The sequence below is a fragment of the Periplaneta americana genome, chromosome 14 (assembly GCF_040183065.1).
Source record: "Periplaneta americana isolate PAMFEO1 chromosome 14, P.americana_PAMFEO1_priV1, whole genome shotgun sequence".
NCBI lineage: Eukaryota > Metazoa > Arthropoda > Insecta > Blattodea > Blattidae > Periplaneta > Periplaneta americana.
In genome coordinates this window covers 27,109,785-27,132,874 of record NC_091130.1, presented here as the reverse complement: position 1 = coordinate 27,132,874, position 23,090 = coordinate 27,109,785, and the positions used below count along the sequence as shown (strand labels likewise).

The window sequence follows — 23,090 nt, the reverse complement described above, 5'->3', positions numbered from 1 at the left end:
GCGCAATTGGTATAGCGCTTCTGTGCTCGAGGTTGCGGGTTCGATCCGAGACCAGATCGATGGCATTTAAATGTGCTTAAATGCGACAGGCTCATGTCAGTAGGTTTACTGGCATATAAGAAATTCCTGCGGGACAAATTCTGGCACACTGGCGACGCCGATATAAGCTATGCAGTTGCGAACGTCGTTAAATAAAACATAATATTTAACATTTCCTCATTTCAAATGCTTCTATTCGCTTCTCTTCACTTCGTCATAATGTCTACGTTTCTGCACCATACAGTGCCACACTCCATACAAAGCATTTCACTGATCTCTTCCTTAGTTATTTTTCCAGAAATCCGCAGAAGATGTTTATTTTTCTATTAAAAGTTTCCTTGGCCATTGCTATCCTTCTTTTGATTTCCTGGCAGCAGCTCATGTTACTGCTTATAGTACACCCAAAGTATTTGAAGCTGTTCACTTGCTCTACTGCCACTTCCAGTATAAGGTATGAAAATATTTGAGTGTGACATTGGTAACTTCATTAACAAAATAATTCAGATCTCCATTTAAAAATATTAATTTAAAACACTTTAAAACATACCTAAAGATGATATTGACCACTTTTGAAACTAAGATTGACTTTTGTCCGTTTTTTAAACAAACGAAGATATGTGTCAATTTTTGAAACTCACAACCCAGAGTGAATACCCATAATGCAATCATATGGGGACGTGAAATTCCGCATATCTCATATGAACTGGAATGAACTAGTCCTTAAGTTAATGTCTGGTGAGCGGTAAATCGCTATAATCTGTATGGGCTGTTTATCATCGCAGAGAATATAGTTCTATCAGGACCATACCTGGACATGTTGAAAAACTTTTTTTGAACCATAACTGCAACAGAAAAACAACATGAGTATCGTGTTTGAACAGGATTGTGCACAACCTCATTGGGCAATATACGTCCATGATTATTGGACGATACATTTGGTAACAACTGGTGCGGTCGAGGAGAGTCAATTTTGTGGTCTCCAAATTCCCCAGACCTGACACCGCCCGATTTCTTTCTCTGGGGTTTCGTACAGAAGAATGTGTATGCACATACATGATCTCAGCTTTTCAGAAAGTTACCCCTGAGATGTTAGACCGCACGTGGAAGAATTAGCCTCAAGATATGAACTGTGTCGTGTTTCGCAATGGTGGGCACTTCGGGGTCTAATCTGGACAAAACTCCCGTTCTTCTATTATGCATGTACAAATTATTTAACAACAAATAGCAACAGTTCTCAGTTTATCATGTTTTTATTTTATGTCTTCCAAACGGATCACCCTGTATAGTGCATTAATAGGAATTTTATGACAACAGAATTACTTCAGTAAGATAATACTTTCTTATAATGTCATATTCGTATATGATCATTATTTTCATGAAACTTTTAGTCTGTTTTAATTATATATATATATATATATATATATATATATATATATATATAATTTGAACTGGTAATGGAAATTACGGCAAACGGCTGAACGGATTTTAATAAATGATCTCTCATTTTGAAGCTTGGAAACCAAAGTTTTTCAGAAAAATAGTAGTTTTCAGTGAAATGTCAATTTTTCAACATAATTTTCCTATTTTTCAAAATCCATCTGTCGTCAGTTTTGAGAACTAGCTAATTCGATTTCAGAATAAAACAAAACACACACTACAGTAAACAATATTACACGAAGGCCATGATCTGCGAGAATGGTGACATATTTAGAGCTCAAATTAAATTGGTTATTAAAAAGTTAACTTACTAAAAATAATTTACAGGTTAGATTCTGTAGTGTGTAATTTTCTGGGTACAGCTGTGTATTGGATATTAAAAACTACATGACTTGAGGTGGTTTGATGACATTATTACCATTAGAAATGAAATAATATTGTAGTTAATGCCATGATGTGACTATTTTTCATTAATTATACATATTAATGCTATATTGATGATATGAAAGTGAAACGTTTTGGGGTTATATAAGTAGATGTAGAGAATAACTTAAATTAGATTTTGATTTCTATATTTTATGAGTACTGAGTGGCGGCTATATAGTATATGTTACTGAAAGCTATAAAACTTACGTAAGATAATAATATTATTAAAAATCAAATATTTTTATTGTTGTTAATCAAGTGGGGTTGGGTCTTTTTCATATATTTAATGGCGCTGTGATGTAGATATTTATATGCGTGGTTCTCTTCAGTATTGGCTCGAGAGAGAGTATCTTTCGTTATTATGGAAGCAAATAACTTTCAGAATGTCTGGTATTCTTCATTTAAAATAAAATCTGAAAAATTTTTATTTGAACGTCTAATGAACTTAATTCGCAGCATTTGCTGCTAAAGGCACTAGTTAAATACGTATATTGTGTACCGTATACATTATTTTATTTGTAAGTTTTATGAGATCCACTAAATACATCCAGATTATTTCCAATCTCCCAACAGAGAAATGGAATTAGCTACGGAACAAAGCACTCAAACGGAGGTGGATGAAAGTGAAGTCAGCAGTGTGTAGTTGAATTAATTTGTTAATTGACAGTTTTCAAGTAGTAACGACTCTCTCAAAGTATAGTTTTAATACTAGTGAAATTATAAAAGACGAATAGGGTCTGTATTCTGTACAACAAAGGACATAAAGTTTGAAGTAATAAAATATTAAGGTTTTCCATAGACTCGTTCCTTTCATCTTTAACGGTTTTATAAATAGTTAGTAATATGTTTCACAATTGAAACTTTAAATTGGATTTAAAAGGTTTGCCGTTCGTAAAGGAAAATTCCCAGCAGTTTGCGACTTTTATGAACAATTGCCATGGACACGGCAGTTGTGCAAGTTTTTAATAGCACCCCACTCCACCGTCCCAACAACAAACAACCGCCCCCCCCCTCTGAACTTACTTAATAAAGTTGCCGTCGGCGTCGCTGAGATTCCCCGCCGAGCTTTGCCGCTGGATTTCTTGGGGGCTTTGCAAATGTACCGCGAAAATGCGACAAGCTTTAATACTAACAACGCAGTGTGTGAATCAGCACACAGTAGCTCGAAAATGGAGAGAAAATGTTAGGTTGAGGTGGGGTAAATGTGGAAATGCTAAAATGAGGACAGAGGTGGAGGTGAAAGACAACAAAGAGGAGGTAAGGATGAAGTTAGAGACGTGAGAACAGGGTAAATAGTGAAGGAAGACTTGAAGAAGAAATTTTAATTGGAGATAAATAAATTGTAACAAATAAGTGGCGTGAAGAATGGAAAACAAGAACGATGAATAAAAGAATAAATTCTAATAGGTTATACAGGATGATCAGTAAGTAATATCATTAACTGAGATATTTCAAACAAAAACAGTTTAATATAAGTTTGCTCGTTTTTGCCTCCTTTTCGAGATAAAAATTGTTTTATATGAAACATTTCGTAGCGTTTTTTGAGAAAGCAATTTATTTAATTCCTAATGTTCTCAGTCAATTTAACACAGCAGTGTATTATGAGAATAAGTGATTGTAAGATTTTTTTGTCCTTTAAATGTGCAGGAATTTATCCGAGGTACAATATGGAAAAGTCAAAATGGCGTCTACTAAGAAAAGCACAGAACAAGCATTCAGGATCTTCATCAGGAGATGTTTTCCCAACTGTAATACTGAGTCCAGATGAATCGTCTCTCACGTCTTTTCTCGAACTTGTTTTATGGTTTCTTGCATTGCCTTTTCATTCAACAGTTTTCTAAGTTTGTTGGAAAGTGAAGTTTGCTCTTCTTCTGCAAGTGCCAACACTAGTAACGAGAACCACGGTATAAAGATGGAATAATAATAATAATAATAATAATAATAATAATAATAATAATAATAATAATTACTTACAAATGACTTTTAAGGAACCCGCAGGTTCATTCCCGCCCTCACATAAGCCCGCCATTGGTCCTTATCTGAACAAGATTAATCCAGCCTCTACCGTCATATTCCACCTCCCTCAAATCCATTTTAATATTATATTTCCATATATGTCTCAGCCCCCCCAAAGGTCTTTTTCCCTCCAGCCTCCCAACTAACACACTATAAGCATTTCTGGATTCGCCCATACGTGCTACATGCCCTGCCCATCTCAAACGTCTGGATTTAATGTCCCTAATTATGTCAGGTGAAGAATACAAAGCGTGCAGTTCTGCGTTGTGTAACTTTCTCCATTCTTCTGTAACTTCAGCCCTTTAAGTCCCAAATATTTTCCTAAGAACCTTATTCTCGAACACCTTTAATCTCTGTTTCTCTCTCAAATTTGGAGTCCAAGTTTGACAACCATACGGAACAACCGGTAATATATAGCTAACTGTTTTATAAATTCTGACGTTCAAATGAATAATAATAATAATGATGATGATGATGATGAAAATAATAATATAGTAATAATAATGGTACTAGTATTTCATATTTATGACATACTGATGTAAGTCATAACCTCAAAACATATCATAATTAAAAAACGAAATCATTATACATAGGGCACAATGCTAGAAACAGATTATTCCTCTTTAAGAATATATATCATTAATATTTCTAACATTGAGGAATAGCAATCTACGTCTATTCAAGAAAAGAACTTACCGCTAATATTTTCACTTTCCTCGAAAACGTAATAATGATAAACGTTTCAACACTTCAGCTTGTAACTGCAAACTAACACATTCCCACGAAAGAGACTCAGTGCATAGTAATATGGAAGACTCTAGCTATAATACAACACGTCTCAGGTCGTATATCATACTTGTAACTATTTCATATTTGTAACATTTCTCTGCTGCTATTTCGTATTTTTTTTTAGAGAGTAGAAAAAACTGTATCGAGCCTTCACTTTACCCCAAATTGAACGATAATTTTGTGTGTCGTGCAAGTTACGTTCGTTGCTCTAATGTTGTCAATAATCATGATTTTGGTCATGTCCAGTGCATTTTATATGCAAGAATTTTTTGGAAATGTCCGGGTTTTTTTTTTTTTTGGAAATATAAGGGAAATGTTTACTTTTGTTAGAAAAAAGCCATTTGACATTTATATATAACAATAAAATCTGCAGTATTTGGGAAAAGTGACATCAGTCAGTTTCCACAAACCTTTTTTGATAATTTATTGACAACACACTGGTTTATGTCGATTTGATTTTCTTCTGTATGAAATATTGTAATGGGATAAATACTTATGTCTCTTTTCCCAAGCGAGCAGATGTTCCGTAAGTTGTCAATAAATTATTAAAAAATGTTTGTGGAAACTGACTTACGCCACTTTTCCCAGGCACTGCAGAAATATACACGTCAATCAGGATGCAAATTAAGATTTCTGGTAAGGGGGAGATAGACTTCTAGATAGAGAATACCATACATAAAATTATTATTATCCTCATTCGATACGGCTCAACGCTTCGTCGCACTGAGTTGCTTGTCTTGCATCTTGATCATAGTAATAATTATATCCATGAGCAGGCTTAAGATAAGATGCGTAATTCCTAGGTTATTGATTGTTGTCAGCTTGTTCGTGATGATAATACATCAATATTATTTTTTTTCCTTACTTTATACTCTACTTTATAAAGTGTATTCGTATTAAAACAATTATATTTTGTGAGGGGGGATAGAAGTTATCCCTGGCAGGGATGTTAATATGAATTTATGAGAGGGAGATAACTTTCCAACAGGGGGGGAAATCCCCCATCTCCCCTGTTAAGTCGCACTCTGACGTCAATTACATCAACTGTATTATGGAGTAACGAATATAACATTACATGGTAATTATGTAGAATCGGCCAGACAGCCAATAGGAGTCCAGAGCACGTAGGCTTACATTACCAAATACAGAGTGATTTATATAGAACTGACACATTTCTTTCTTTAATTATTCCGTTGGAAATTCATTCAATGACCCAATTTTAGCACCAAATTAAGCAGAATGTTCTGGAGTTTCGATTCCTTGTCATTAGATGCGCAGATGTTTATGTTTTATTCCTATTGTTGGCAGCACTGACCCAATTTTAGCACCAAATTAAGCAGAATGTTCTGGAGTTTCGATTCCTTGTCACTAGATGCGCAGATGTTTATGTTTTATTTCTATTGTTGGCAGCACTAGATGCGTAGATGTTTATGTTTTATTCCTATTGTTGGCAGCTGTTTTCGACATTTTGTGTCAACGTGAAAATGCAGTACACATTAAATCAACGACTCTTCCTTGTGAAGCAATACTGGATTACGAATTCAATTATAGCTACTCAAAGGGCATACCAGAGAGAATTTGGTGTTCGCAATCCTCCTAAAAGAAACACAATACTGGGACTCGTAAACAAATTGAAAACAACTGGACCTCTGGTGAGTGAAAAGGGCAAGCATCGTTCATCTAGGCTTCCCACGGTTGTTGTTGACGTAAGAGCACGACTGGAGCAGTCACCCAAAAAATCATTAAGACGTTTGTCTTTGAGTTTGTTGAGCAACTGGACGATGTAGAGCTGAGTCAAGGATATTTTCAGCAAGATGGCGCTACATGCCATACATCAAATGAATCCATGGAACTACAGTAATTGCAAGATTCTTTGACGACCGAATAATTTCCAGGAACCTGTGGCCACCGAGCTCTCCGGATTTGACAGCGCCGGACTTCTTTCTATGGGGTTACTTAATCTCCCAAAATTCCTCTACATTTTAGGTATAATAAGTTGTCGCTAGCATAATTCGTTTTGAAACAATTAATGAAAGATATGTGTCAGTTCTATATAAATCACTCTGTATATACATATATTTTAATTAAATTTTGAACATTTTCTCACGGCTAGCATATGGTGAGTCCCTTTACACTGAAACAGGAAAATACTGTATGTACCCAGGACCTCTGTTGTGGGAAGATAGTGGCCTGGCCGGTGCTTACTACATAATCACCCGTACCGTAACACTTTTACAATAATTTAAATTTTTTAAAATATTTAGCTGAATTATATGAATGCACATTGCACGAAAATAAAAATAAAAATTGAATAAATTATCTCCCTTGATATCCTTCACTTTCATTCTACTGTATCATGGAAAAATGTATATATTATAACACTTTTACAATAATTTCAATTACCAATAAGATGTTATCAATCTTTCACATAGAAGTGGAAATAACATATTTTTAATGGATTGGTAATTGCAACACATATAGAATATTGGAAATGTTCGTTTTTTCATACAAAAAACGATTAAAATATTGACATTAATATGATATGGAATTATCCGGTTTTGATTGAAAATGCTGATTTCACCATACTGTTTCTCATAGAAATGATCGACTTGGGATAAAAACGGTAACATATTCAGAATGATTCCTCTCTAAACATACCTAAACGGCAAAAAAAAAACTCATTTTTTGTTTTCGGCGGAAAAGATCAGTTTTGTTGGCAATCTCCACAACTACCTTTTTCTTTTCTTCTATTAGCTTAAGTCCTGTATAGTGTTCTTTGACCATGTTGATCCTCTATTGCACTTTAAAGTAATTTGTATTGTTTTTGTTAGTGTTTGCGTTTGTTATATTTGTATGTGCTATCTGGTAGGATTCAAGAGAAGGCCCTATGGTCTCAATCCTGTCAGATTAAATAAATATACAGAGTGTTTCCGAGGAGGTGTTACAAACTTTCAGGGATGATGGCGAAGGGCACATGTATCAATTTGAGACAAGGAACCCTGGTCCGGAAATGACAGAGTCGAAAGTTACAAACAAAAATAGTTGTGTGGAAATTACATAAATTTATTCCTATGTACACCTTATTTATGTGTATTTATCTGTACATCTTACACATCCTGCATTCATCTGACGTTGTTTACGTTGTATACTTACAGTATTCCATTCAGTACGCTGTCTGAGGGATGGAGACAGGAAACTACACTAAAGCAATGCAGATAGCGTAATGTCTAACGGACATGGTCGGTCCTGATATGTACGTCTGTAGACAGCAGTGTATGTGTACAAGTTGCAGTGTCCAGTCGATCAGTCCTAGTGAAATGGAGGAGTACACGAGAGCGGAATAAGCAGACCTGAGTTTCGAATACGGATGAGCCAATGGGAACAGTAGACAATCTCACAGATTGTATCGGGACAAGAACCCACGTAGGAGACATCCGGCCTATACCATCTTTCCACGACTGTTCCAAAGTTAAAAGAAGGAGAGCACGTGGTGCCAAATTACAATTCCATTTCCATACCAATTTGAAAATTATAAAACAATTGCCTTACGAGAAAGGCTGCGAATGAATTTCTGTTAATTCAGCATTCTGTATTCAAGCAAAACGCAGTATAATTATTTTGGTAAAATTTTACCCTTAAATGTACAATAAAGACAACTGAGGTGTGTCTAAAATGTATTAATGCTTCAAAGGAGGCAAATATGATGTTAACTGAAATGCGCTGCATAAAGTAGCAGGTATAATTCCTGCCTACCCTTTAATATTCCATCAGTAAGGGTGCAACTTTTTCAATATGACTTCAAAAGTGTCTGTGTAACGCTATCTTTCATTACTGCGAAATGTGATTTTTAGTTTATTCGTGTTGCTAGTAACAACCAATTAAAGTTGCAGCTCTGGAAGCGGAGTTACAGAAATGGAAGCAATTTCGCCTCTTTCTTTTCCCCTCCACCCTCCCTACTTACCCTCTCTTTGCTCAGAAGACGGAAGGAGAACTGCTCTTGAAGAAAATGTCGTTGAGACACTTAAAGAGGGAACACAGTTATGTTTTACTTTTGGATTAGGAGGCAAAGTGAGCTTGCCGCCATTCTGGATAATCTCGCAGCGTTGCCAACTTGAAATACACTGTTGTTCAACATTTATTACTTCTGCTATTTAACTTAACTACTTACAGAGCCGGAAACACAGTTTTATACAAACTTTGATATTTACAATTTGAAAATTATCGCTAAATTATCTTCTTATTATAATAATTGTCAGAGGAATTATATATACATACATACAAACTACCTATGATTTAGGTTCTGACCGATATGTATTGTACATCTATTATCTGGCGATACATCTCACTTGGTTCAGGATAACAGTCAGGGTTTGGAATTGAACGGGTTACATCAGCTTTTTGTCTAAGCGGATGACGTGAATATGTTAGGAGAAAATCCACAAACGATTAGGGAAAACACGAGAATTTTACTTGAAGCAAGTAAAGCAATAGGTTTGGAAGTAAATCCCGAAAAGATAAAGTATATGATTATGTCTCGTGACCAGAATATTGTACGAAATGGAAACGTAAAAATTGGAAATTTATTCTTCGAAGAGGTGCAAAAATTTTAATATCTTGAAGCAACAGTAACAAAATATAAATGACACTCGGGAGGAAATTAAACGCAGAATAAATATGGGAAATGCCTGTTATTATTCGGTTGAGAAGCTTTTGTCATCTAGTCTGCTGTCAATAAATCTGAAAGTTAAAATTTATAAAACAGTTATATTACCGTTGTTCTGTATGGTTGTGAAACTTGGACTCTCACTTTGAGAGAGGAACAGAGATTAAGGGTGTTTGAGAATAATGTTCTTAGCAAAATATTTGGGGCTAAGAGGGATAAAGTTACGCAACGCAGAACTGCACCCATTGCATTGTTCACCTGACATAATTAGGAGCATTAAATTCAGACGTTTGAGATAGGCAGGGCATGTAGTACGTATGGGCGAATCCAGAAATGCACATAGAGTGTTAGTTGGTATACCGGAGGGAAAAAGATCTTTGGGGAGGCCGAGAGTGGATGGGAAGGTAATATTAAAATGGATTTGAGAGAGGTGGTATTTGATTATGGAGACTGGATTAATCTTGCACAGGATAGGGACCGATGGCGGGCTTATGTGAGGGCGGCAATGAACCTCCGGATTCCTTAAAAGTCATTTGTAAGTAAATAAGTACATCTCACTTGACGATATGTGTCAGAGGAAGAACAATTACGTATTGTTCGTAAGCATGTGAAGTCTGATTAGTGTAATATATAGGTAGTCGGCGATATATGCAATGGAGGGGAGAAAGGATCTGGCCAACCTACCCATTATCTCCTGACTCAGTTGTGTCATAAGTTATGCCTTTTTTGCTATCACTTGTGAGTTTCAAACCTGTCTTCGGACAGTTGACTAAACATGAACATACACGTACATACATGCATACATACTAGAGATGAAGATCGATCGAGAATGCGAGACTAACAGCGCCAGCAAAGCCCAAAAACCCGCACGACAATGTTGTATTACGTCGCGTCGTTGGCGTAAAGACTGGTTGTGAGTGTCCCGAGACTCGAGATTGAGCACTCCCGAAGTCCCGAAGTCAAGCAGCCTCGAATCGTCACAGTTGTTTATACGTGACTGAACTTTTATCTACTTTGGCAACTGTTATATATGTAACAATGAAGTAGCATATTTGAAACATCTCTACCTTTCAGTGAATAATAATCCGTTCCCCAGTCGTTATTTAATTACTAGGCTAATTTTCTCTTCATATTTTTGAGATCAAGTGTGCAATCTCAAGTAAAAAGATATTAACGTTATGTTTTATGTTTCTTACAAAATGCAAATTTATTTGAGAATTGTTCTTTTTATATTTATATAACAAGAGGTAATATCATATAATAGAACGAGAACATTTTTATAATTAAGAAGCTGTTCTGTTTTGTCTTTTTGTCTCATTTAAATATTTATAATGTTATTTATTTCAATGATGCACGTTATTCAAAATTACGAAATCTTTCCACGCCGACCAAATGCTATTTCGAGAATGATGAGCGAGACTCGAAGCGCACGAGAATGACGAGACGAGACTCGAAAGACAAATGCGATGAACACAGCGAACGAGAGCGACAGTTAATTTTGTTCACCTCTAGTAACATGTAGCTAATCGGCGACTTATGCAATGGAGGAGGAAATGAACTAGTCAACCTATCCATTATCTCCTGACTTAGTTGCCTCATAAGTTAAATCCTTTTTCTATCATTTGTGAGGTTCAGATCTGTCTTCGGACAGTTGACTAAACATAAACATACATACATACATACATACATACATACATACATACATACATACATACATACATACATACATACATTCTTCAATCATATATACATTCTTCATACATATATACATTCTTCATACATATATACATACATTCTTCATACATATATACATACATTCTTCATACATATATACATACATTCTTCATACATATATACATACATTCTTCATACATACATACATACATTCTTCATACATATAGACATACATTCTTCATACATATATACATACATTCTTCATACATACATACATTCTTCATACATATATACATTCTTCATACATATATACATTCTTCATACATACATACATACATACATACATTCTTCAATCATATATACATTCTTCATACATATATACATTCTTCATACATATATACATTCTTCATACATATATACATACATTCTTCATACATATATACATACATTCTTCATACATATATACATACATTCTTCATACATACATACATTATTCATACATATATACATTCTTCATACATATATACATTCTTCATACATATATACATTCTTCATACATACATACATGCATTCTTCATACATATATACATTCTTCATACATACATGCATTCTTCATACATATATACATTCTTCATACATACATACATTCTTCATACATATATATATACATTCTTCATACATATATACATTCTTCATACATACATACATTCTTCATACATATATACATTCTTCATACATATATACATTCTTCATACATATATACATTCTTCATACATACATACATACATACATACATACATACATACATTCTTCATACATACATATATTCTTCATACATACATACATTCTTCATACATATATACATTCTTCATACATACATACATATATTCTTCATACATATATACATTCTTCATACATACATTCTTCATACATACATACATTCTTCATACATATATACATTCTTCATACATACATACATACATATATTCTACATACATACATACATTCATCATACATGCATACATTCTTCATACATACATACATTCTTCATACATACATACATTCTTCATTCATACATACATTCTTCATACATACATACATACATACATAGGCCTACATACAAACACACTTACTTACTTACTTACTTACTTACTTACTTACCTACTTACTTACTTACCTACCTACTTACTTACTTACCTACTTACTTACTTACCTACTTACTTACTTACTTACTTACAAATGGCTTTTAAGGAACCCGGAGGTTCATTGCCGCCCTCACATAAGCCCGCCATCGGTCCTTATCCTGAGCAAGATTAATCCAGTCTCTGCAATCAAATCCCACCTCCCTCAAATCCATTTTAATATTATCTTCTCATCTACGTCTCGGCCTCCCCAAAGGTATTTTTCTCTCCGGCCTCCCAACTAACATTCTATATACATTTCTAGGCTCGCCCATACGTGCTACATGCCCTGTCCATCTCAAACGTCTGGATTCCTAATTATGTCAGGTGAAGAATACAATGCGTGCAGTTCTGCGATGTGTAACTTTCTCCATTCTCCTGTAACTTCATCCCTTTTAGCACCAAATATTTTCCTAAGAACCTTATTCCCAAACACCATTAATCCCTGTTCCTCTCTCAAAGTAAGAGTCCAAGCATACAAACAAACACACATACAGATTTATACGAAGATAAACTTACACACATACAGTCATACACTCATAATACATATACATAATATGTAGAGATATAATATCATAAATTCTTTGAATTTAGTTAACACCAAGGAACATAGTCAGTATCTTTGTGAATTACACTATCTTCTGAGTGAAAGTACTGTCTAGAATGATGTTATGTCTTGTCTTAGAGTTCTAGAAGGTTGTAACAGTGGGCGTAACCGTCATGTTCGCAGCTCCGGAGGTGCAGACGACGTCGGTGTGCAGCATCCTGAGCGACATGTTCTCCCTGGGGATGGTGGTTTGCGCCATCTTTAACCAGGGCCGACCCCTCATCCAGGCCAACCACAGCAGCTCCACCTACATGAAGCAGCTGGAAGTGGTGAGTACACTGTCTGCTGACTCCTAGATTTAGCTTATCTGCACCACAGTAACGTCACAGTCTTTGAAATATCGGGGCATCGGTTTTGGCAACAAGCAGATCTAGTGTCTGATGCTTTCTCGAATACTTGAATAGAAGGAATTTCGATATGTTTTACGTTCTATAATCTTTTATGGTACATTCAATTGAGGTATATTACATATTGTAGGGTCACGCAGATAACTGTGTAAAAATGGAAGGGACAGGTTGCTATTTGAAGAATTCTGATCGCACAGATGTGTAGAGAACACTGGCATCTATCGGAAACCACTCCAAACTCAATTTTGAACGCAGATGGATAATTTACGTGTTGATTAGTTGATCCTGAAATATTGTAGCCACGAAGAAGATGAGATGTATCAACTAAGTCGAGTGGAAATCATTAACGCTGCATAAAATCTGTTAGTTGATGGTTTTTATTCATCTGATCACTAATTTTTTGAAATTAGGGCTTAACTGCAGAAAGAATGTGTGTTCCATACAGAACGTATTAACAAAACCATTAATTCTTGAAAAATTAAGTTTATTTTCACTTTAATAAGCGCTTTTACTGCAGTTAATTGTGAAACATTTCTTTGGGTTAGTAACAAAGAACACTATACCCTAAATTTGTTAATTTTTAAGACAATATTAAATATATTGTATTGTATTTAGGGTTACATTATTTAGACATATTTTTTTTATTTAGTAGGTTATTTTACGACGCTTTATCAACATCTCAGGTTATTTAGCGTCTGAATGAGATGAAGGTGATAATGCTGGTGAAATGAATCCGGGGTCCAGCACCGAAAGTTACCCAGCATTTGCTCATATTGGGTTGAGGGAAAACCGTGGAAAAAACCTCAACCAGGTAACTTGCCCCGACCGGGAATCGAACCCGGGCCACCTGCTTTCGCGGCTAGACGCGCCAACCGTTACTCCACAGGTGTGGACGACACATATATAATATGATTTAAATTTCATCAACTTAGCTCTTAATTAAAGTAGTAACATAAGAAAATGTATACAATTAAACTACCTTTTGCCTCTCCAGTAAAGTTGTTTTTGGAGTTAGTGTTCTTTGACATTAAGCCCAATTGTAATCCCTTTTTGTTGCGATTAGTTGTTATAGGGCGTTATTATTTTGAAAAAGTGATATTAAGGAAACATAACGGAGTTTTTCGGGCGATTGTATTGCAGAAACAGTTAGAGGATTTCTTGGAATTTTCGGTCGACGAAATTCGCCTAATTAGTCAACACTTCGGAGACAGAACGGATCGATTCTGGACGTTCAACCATGTTCGTCAGTCTCTTGGAAACATCGCTGTATTGAGACAAAGAGTTGATTTCAGTTCAAAAATCTATTCACTCTCGTTCACAACTATTCATTCCGAGAAGGACCATACAGCGAATTCTCAAGAAAGATCTGCATCAGCATGCCTATAAGATTCAATGGACACAAGAAATCAAGTCAATAGACCATTTGAAGCGCCGAGAGTTTGTCAGTTAAATGTTTGATAACCAAGAAGTAGATGGACATTTCTCAAAGAAAATTATCTTTCACAATGGGGCACACTTAAAACTTAACGAGTACCGTCAACGAGGGCTACTCGGACCCTTAAGATGTTACTTGAACCCAGAAGAAAAAATGTTTACTTACCATTGGAGTAACTTAAGTGAAAATATTTGTACAGATGAAAGTTTGCAGAGAAAAAAGACCACAACTTTCGACACCAAACTGTTATTTTATAACGACGAAAACATTTTTTTCTTCTGGGTTCAAGTAACACCTTAAGAGTCAAAGTAGCCCGCGTTGACGGTACGTGAACAAAGAAGATTGTCGGTTTTAGTGAACATAGAATCCTCGAGTGAGTTCATGAAAAGTCGTTGCGTGCAAATGTGTAATGTGTAATGAATCATTGTTTGGTGCACACCTTGGGCTGTCGATTTGACTGGGCCTTACATTTTCGAAGATGAGAACTTAAAATTCAAAAACACTGAATAACAAACTTTACTTAACATGATAAAGGAGTTTTTATGGCCTAAATTGAAAGGTATGGAGCTGGGACACGTGCGGTTCCATTAGGACTGCGCAATCAGTCACAATGCGTGCAAAACAAATGATTTGTTGCGAGAAAAATTTCCTGAACCCCCCCCCCTCTCTAGCTTATAGATACTGTAATTATAAAGCATGGGCACTTCGCGTCGGTACCCTTGATGTAACAGGACTGATTTCAATGACCTTCAAACCAGTTTGAATTTGAGATTCTGCTTTCTCCCAGGAGTTGGCACTGACATCACACCAACTAGCAGTCGACACAGCGGAAATATAACACATAGGAGAAACTCGGCTAATTCCGCAGTACGGATAATTCCGCAGTAGTGCATATATGATTTTACTGCGGCTTTGCAATAGCGTGAACGTAAGTTTTGAGAGGCTGTCAACAGGAGGCATGTCCTCTGCAGTGCTATAGAAAATAATCAAGGATATTGGTCGACACCTCTGTCGGCAATACAGTGAAACATCGAAAGTTGGTTGTTTTTCGTGTTTTGCTACACAGCTGTGAAGAAAGTGAGCGTTGACACATATAAATTGTTCCTTTTATGTTACTTTCATAATGTATTTCATAATTATTTACTACTGCGAAATTTGCCAAGTCCTATTGCGGATTTATCCGCATTGTTGCGGAATTACCCGAGTTCTTTTTCAACTGTAGTGTATGTACAACTAATAAATATATTTGAATTTTAATAGGTATCTTTATCTCATTTGGTAATGAAAGGTTTCGTCCATGTCTACATACCTTGATAATATTTTTAATAAACATTTTGATAATAATATGATAGATTTACTTCTTAATATTGCGGAATTAGCCGAGTCTCCCCTACAATAAAATTAAAACATCTAGGTACGTTATGTACTCAAATAAAATAATTTCGGCCGATGAAATAATAAATCCGTCATTAACTGTAATGTCTAGACTCTGGAGTTCCTTTATAATGAGAGTTGAGGCGTTGACCCCAAAAACAATTAAAATATAATATAATGATTTGATAGCACTGAAAATGGAAAAACAAAACTCCTATGAGAAGTAAAACCATATACCTATATTATATTGCATACAATTATTAAACGAATTTGATACACAATGTATTATATTATTTTATAATATAATTTATTAAATATAAAACATAAAACATTATTACAACTAGTTCATCACTGAGAAATAAGGAAAAGCTGTTAAATTTAATTTATTTGAAGCAATACGTTACTGGATTATGCAATAAGGTAGGCGATGTTTGGATCCTGCGTTTCAACTCTATTCTCAATTATTATCTTAGCGTGTGCTCGATTACACTAACCTCTAGCGCTTGAAAGTGGAACTAAACGCCGGCGCAGAGAGAAACGAAACAGGAAAATTCGCTCACTGTCCATTCTATATAATCCCTATTCCCTTCCCTCTCCTCACGTAACTTACAAGCAAACATTCTCATGGCGGCAGCTAAATTTTTTTTTCCGCCATGTTAGTAATGTCAAAACAAGTGCGTATACAAATTTTTGACTCCAGAAGAACATCGCCCCATAGTCTGTAGATTATATAGATCAGTGGCTCTAGAGGATGGTGTAAATAGAAAGATGACGGACCAAACTGAAAACAACTTGTCTTAGACTTCTATTTCTGCTCAATCTGCGTGTTATTTTGCAGCATGGTAGCGGCCTCTATTGTTATTGTTAATCTCGCCTATGGCCATGCTCTGGTTTAGAATGGACACTATTACTGTATATGTAATCAAACAGAGAAACAGAATATTGCGATAATATGCAGCTGATTTCAGTAAATGTATGTGGAATCAGCCTTCTGGGGATGTAATTAAAAATAGTATATTGCTATATCAGATGAAATGTACAGTTATATAGTATGCTAATTACATACTAGACACGTAAAAACGTATTCAATAAACTAGCTGGTATAAAAAAGACGCTGTTATCGGTAATATTGGATTGAACCTAATCACCAAAACGCATGTAAAATTAACAATATGGGTGATATGAAAATTAATAACCAAACGTGATGGTTAGGGTGCGTAACTCTCCATATAAGAGGTCAGACTGATATGCCACGTATATATTTAGCAGCTTTTGAAAATGGTACGTTATGAAGAAACAGTGTATACTTTAATAGTATTATTTTGACAAGAAACTAGTTCGAGTAATTAAAATGTGTCTCAGTGAAACGTACAGCAGAGTTCGTATAGGTCAGATTCTGTCAGATGCGTTTCCAATTCACTGTGGGCTAAAGCAAGGAGATGCACTATTACCTTTACTTTTTAACTTTGCTCTAGAGTAAGCCATTAGGAAAGTCCAGGATAACAGAGAGGGTTTGGAATTGAACGGGTTACATAAGCTGATTGTCTATGCGGATGACGTGAATATGTTAGGAGAAAATCCACAAACGATTACAGAAAACACTGGAATTTTACTGGAAGCAAGTAAAGAGGTTTGGAAGTAAATCCCGAAAAGACAAAGTATATGATTATGTCTCGTGACAAGAATATTGTACGAAATGGAAATATAAAAATTGGAAATTTATCTTTTGAAGAGGTGGAGAAGTTCAAATATCTTGGAGCAATAGTAACAAATATAAATGATACTCGGGAGGAAATTAAACACAGAATAAATATGGAAAATGCCTGTTATTATTCGGTCGAGAAGCTTTTATCATCCCGTCTACTGTCAAAAAATCTGAAAGTTAGAATTTATAAAACAGTTATATTACCGGTTGTTCTTTATGGTTGTGAAACTTGGACTCTCACTTTGAGAGAGGAACATAGGTTAAGGGTGTTTGAGAATAAGGTGCTTAGGAAAATATTTGGGGCTAAGAGGGATGAAGTTACAGGAGAATGGAGAAAGTTACACAACACAGAACTGCACGCATTGTATTGTTCCCCTGATATAATTAGGAACATTAAATCCAGACGTTTGAGATTGGCAGGGCATGCAGCACGTATGGGTGAATCCAGAAATGCATATAGAGCATTAGTTGGGAGGCCGGAGGGAAAAAGACCTTTAGGGAGCCCGAGACGTAGATGGGAAGATAATATTAAAATGGATTTAAGGGAGGTGGGATATGATGATAGAGACTGGATTAATCTTGCTCAGGATAGGAACCAATGGCGGGCTTATGTGAGGGCGGCAATGAACCTCCGGGTTCCTTAAAAGCCAGTAAGTAAGTAAGTAAGTAATCGTGATGTTTAGGTTGCGTCACTCTCCACATAAGAGGTTAGACTGATATGCCACATGTATATTTAGCAGCTTGTGAAAGAGGTACGTTATGAAGAAATAGTGTAAATTTTGAATAGTATTATTTTGTAACTAGCAATTAGAAGAGAGTAGAAAGTGGAAGAGACTTGGAAATAAAGACGAGCTGAAAAAGAATTATAGGATAGAAACGAATTAGAAAAGCCCAAGAAAAGTGTGACCTTTCAGGAGACTAAAAAGGCATGAATACAAAAACGTGTACGAAAAAGATGTAATGGAATAGGTATGTCCGTCAAGTTGTTTATCAAAATCAACAACATTTACAACATTTACAGTGTTAAACGTTTTCGGCATAAACTGCCATCTTCAATTTATGTATGCAATTATTTATCTTGTATTCACAAATGACTCGGTAAACAGAAGCTTTACTTACCCCCGTGGAATTTGCAGTTTTATTTGTGATGTCTGAAATCAATACGTTCGGATTTATATTCTGTATGTTAAATAGTAAAAGGGGAAAAACATTTTAGTTTCTGTTATGCTTTATACATGCTGTCATCATCTCTGAGGAGTTTAGTGCTGAGAGGAATGCGGTTCCGGCGGTACTGGAGTGGGAGGGGATAGTGACAGCGGCAGTCTGGAAGGAACTACAATCATACTGAAAACATTCGCCCAATTTACGAGTCGGCAGTATGCCTATTAGTTTTCTAACGTATTTTTGGCGAGATAGAGAATTGTAGAAAATTTTATTATTTATTTATTTGTTTATTTATTTATTATTTATTTATTCATTTATTATTTATTTATTTATTCATTTAATTATTTATTTACTTATTTATTTATTTATTTATTTATTTATTTATTTATTTATTTATTTATTCTGGTGAAGTTAAGGCCATCACACCACCAGAAATACAAATATAATAAAATAAATAAAATACAACTACAATAATATAGTAAATGAAAAGAAGAATCATATTATAAAATTTAGTGATAAGTAGAATTGAATTAAATTAGTAAAGTAATCAGTTTAAATATACTGTACTGCTGAACTCACTTGAGAAAAAAAAACTACTTGATTTGTATTTTATGATATCACCAACAAATGATTATCTCATGACATTATAGGAATCTGTTTTTAACGATACCAATCACACATATTCTAAAATTCCAGTAAATAAGACCAAAAACTTTTCCGCGGCATGTTTCCGTAAAAATGACTTGTAACAGTGAAATATTTAACATGAGTAATTCATATAATATTAACATAGCTAACATCAGGGAGACATTTGAGCAAAAATTGGAACAATATATTTAATATATTAATAACAAAACCATATAGACCTTGGTAAACAATATGTATATGAAATATTCACACACTACTACAAACTGAAGACTGCATATTTTTGGGCGATTAATACTTCCCACTCCGCTCGGCTCGGCTTGGCTGTAGCAACAAAGAATCTACCTGCAACCCCCCCGCACCGATGGCAAGAATACCTCAGGTCCCAGCGCTAAACTCGTCGGAGGAAGACAGTATATAATATCATGTGTTTTTCTGAGCTACTCAAAGCTGTTAGTTTGAGTAGTTTTTAGACGAGCTTAAACAAGAATTTGCGCACTCCGTATAGCGTGACGTATTGTCATGCAACACTGAATTGCCGAAAGGATAATGGGCTACACTATAATATTATGACTAGCAAGTAACAACAAACAGATAATAAAAAACTTATGTTGGGTTGCAATAAAACAGACCTATAAATAATGTATTCCTCCATTAGTTAGTGGACCTTTAAAGTTAGTGGACTGCCGGGTTGCAGAAGAGGAATTTAACGGGCCACTAGTTATTGGATCGTTAACCAAGCATCTTTGGATTTCACAAGTGACGCAACAGTACGTGAATGAATAAAAAGTGAACATCGGCTGCCAGACTGATGCGACACATTGCTTTTATTGTTGTCAAAATTTGCAATAAATGTAGACTAATAGGACAAGAAAGAAATTAGGAACAGATGTTTTAATGCAAAAGATAAATGCGCCTATTTTTTTATTAAAAATAGCGCACGAGTGCATTAATTTTATAGAAAATAAAAAGACAGATTACAGAGCACATAACCTCGTCGTCAGACGATGAACTAGAGTCTGTAATAAAGAAATTAATAATAATTTCGCTATTCGAAGAATAAATTAATAAATAAGTAATCAAATTACCGTATATCGATGGCTAAGAAGAGGTACCTCGTATCTCAAAATTGGTACTTCAGTTCAACTAAATTACTACTATTTAAGTTAACTACACTGTTATTATGTTCATAAAATTGGACAGTGTACTAATATTTTGTTCTGGAATTGAAGATGTTGCAAGTAGTTTTGTCTAGGGACAAACTCTTGTCTCTGAAGTATCTATGTCTGCAGTGAAGGGATCTATAAAAATTCTAAGAAACCATCTCTACAGTTATATAGATTGATCACTTTGCTATGGCGATCTGCTCGCTTAAGTTGGGTCAAGAACCCTCTTGAGTTGGGTCTTGCAACTAGTGCTAAATAGACTACTGTGATTTTTATTGTATTTTATTTTTTGTATTTATTTACACTGCAAGTGGGCAAGCACCCGGTGGCAGTGGTATATACAATATAAACAATACACAATAAAATTACAATACACAATACAATTATACAATACACAATACAATTTTACAACACATATACAATTTTATACACAATACACTAAGAATACACAATACAATTTAACACAATAATAATAATAAAACATAAATAAAATACCTAATTTTACAATACAACCTACATAATTATGTATAGGTCATACATAAGTTTCAATAGTCTTTCACTTTACTCTCATCTCATTCCCTGACGCATTTCACTGACACTTTAGCACACATTTCACTGACACTCTGTAACACATTTCACTGACACTATAGAACACATTTCATTGACGCTATAAATTATCACTGATCGAAACTGTTCACTGTACTGTAAAACCATAACTTCACTGACTCACCTCGCTTCACTGATACAACAGTTCAAATAAGTCAAATAATTACATCCTTATGCATACCTATAAACAGACTACATTTAAACTAAACATTTCTAGTCTAAGGCCCTCTTACACTCTATTTTTAAATAATTTACAATTTAAACCAAGGAAGTAAACTCGTCAGGCTAGATAAATACATGTCACCTTAAAAAATTAAATGTTGAATGTCACCTTAATTTTAATTTTCACTTTATACACAACTTTTTAAGTTATTCTTGAATCTCCTTAAGGAAGGACAGCCGCTGCAATTTCGTCATTAAAGAGGGTAAATTCGTTAACATGATTTTCTCCTGTAATTTGTGTAATTTTGTATTGATAATATTACTACTGAAAATTCTTTCTGTCAGAGCAGACTGTCTAAATGAGAATTAATATTGAACACAAAATGATGATTTCCAATGACCCGGATCTTGGTAGTTACACCATTTTCCTTCTTGCTTCCCAATATAGGCTAGTTACATCTTCTTATTAAGCACAAAATTTACATTATTATTATTACCATCATCATTATCATTGTTATTATTATCCAAACATACTTGACAAAGAGTATGTTACAAAATATAAATCAATGGGTACATCATAAGTTAACAAATGGAACTTACAATTTAACATTACAATTGAAAGAAGAGAATAAATTAAAACTATCAATTTGAATTGAATATATCAACTGTTCCAGAAAGTGATCACCCAATAGCAAATATATACTAGAAAATGTTATATTTATTCTGGAATTAATGATGTTTTCTTTAGTCGTTTTCAATTATTTATAAAATTGCGTTATTTCTTTTTCTTTTCCTTCTCCATTGTTTTCTTTTTTTTATTATAGTTGTTGACCTACCATTTACTAAAAAAAAAAACAACAATTTTATGCTAAGCTTTGTCTTCTAGGCAGCCTTCACTTTGAGGAAGCTGAATAAATTTATTTAAAATAATATTTTGAGAAACTAATTTCAAAAACAATTTTTTTTATTTACCTGCAAATGTACAGATATGTAATATTATTTTAATATCGTGTATATAGGCCTATTATACAAAATATCGCATGCCTGAATCTCATACAGGTAATATTATGACGAATCAAAATATATAAAATACTTGAAAGTACACAAAATGTACGTAAGATGGCTGTCTAACGGAGGAATAAATATTATTATAGGAGGGAAATCAGATCTCTGAGTTTGTGAATCCTTTAACAGAACAATAACACTAAAGATGTTTCTTGCAACGCATCTTTCGAACTTATTGGTCCGTTAGCGGCTAACGAAGGAATAAATGCGTTCTTGCAACCCACCGTTAGTACATATCTAAAGAAAGTGACAATTATATGGATCATATACAGAGACAGAAGAAGGTAGAAATTAGGAGAGATTGAAGAATGCTGTGTTTGCAGAGAAAGACCTGTCATTTGGCAGAACACTATGTATGTTGTATGTATTGTACGTAGTACAGGGACATCATTTTATTTTTACTTCAATTTTTATTGTACCTGAGGTTTTTAATGTAATTCACTCCCACCCCTTCTACTAATGAAGTTCAACCGTCCTTCATACAGATCCAAGACCGCATATACAGTCATAGTAGCCTTATGGTCATAGTAAACAGTACGTTCCAAAAATATGTTTGCGTTTTCCAGTGACGAAAGAGCTTTCAATATTG

General features: G+C 34.6%; 1 protein-coding gene across 1 annotated transcript in view; it reads left to right on the top strand.

The window, feature by feature from the left end:
• bma (SCY1-like protein bma) overlaps positions 1–23,090 on the top strand; it is a 1,113,807-nt gene that overhangs the window by 736,284 nt on the left and 354,433 nt on the right. Inside the window, exon 6 of the mRNA XM_069846551.1 lies at positions 12,956–13,101. Within this exon, the coding sequence (XP_069702652.1) occupies positions 12,956–13,101 (146 nt within the window). The remainder of the gene's footprint in view (positions 1–12,955; positions 13,102–23,090) is intronic.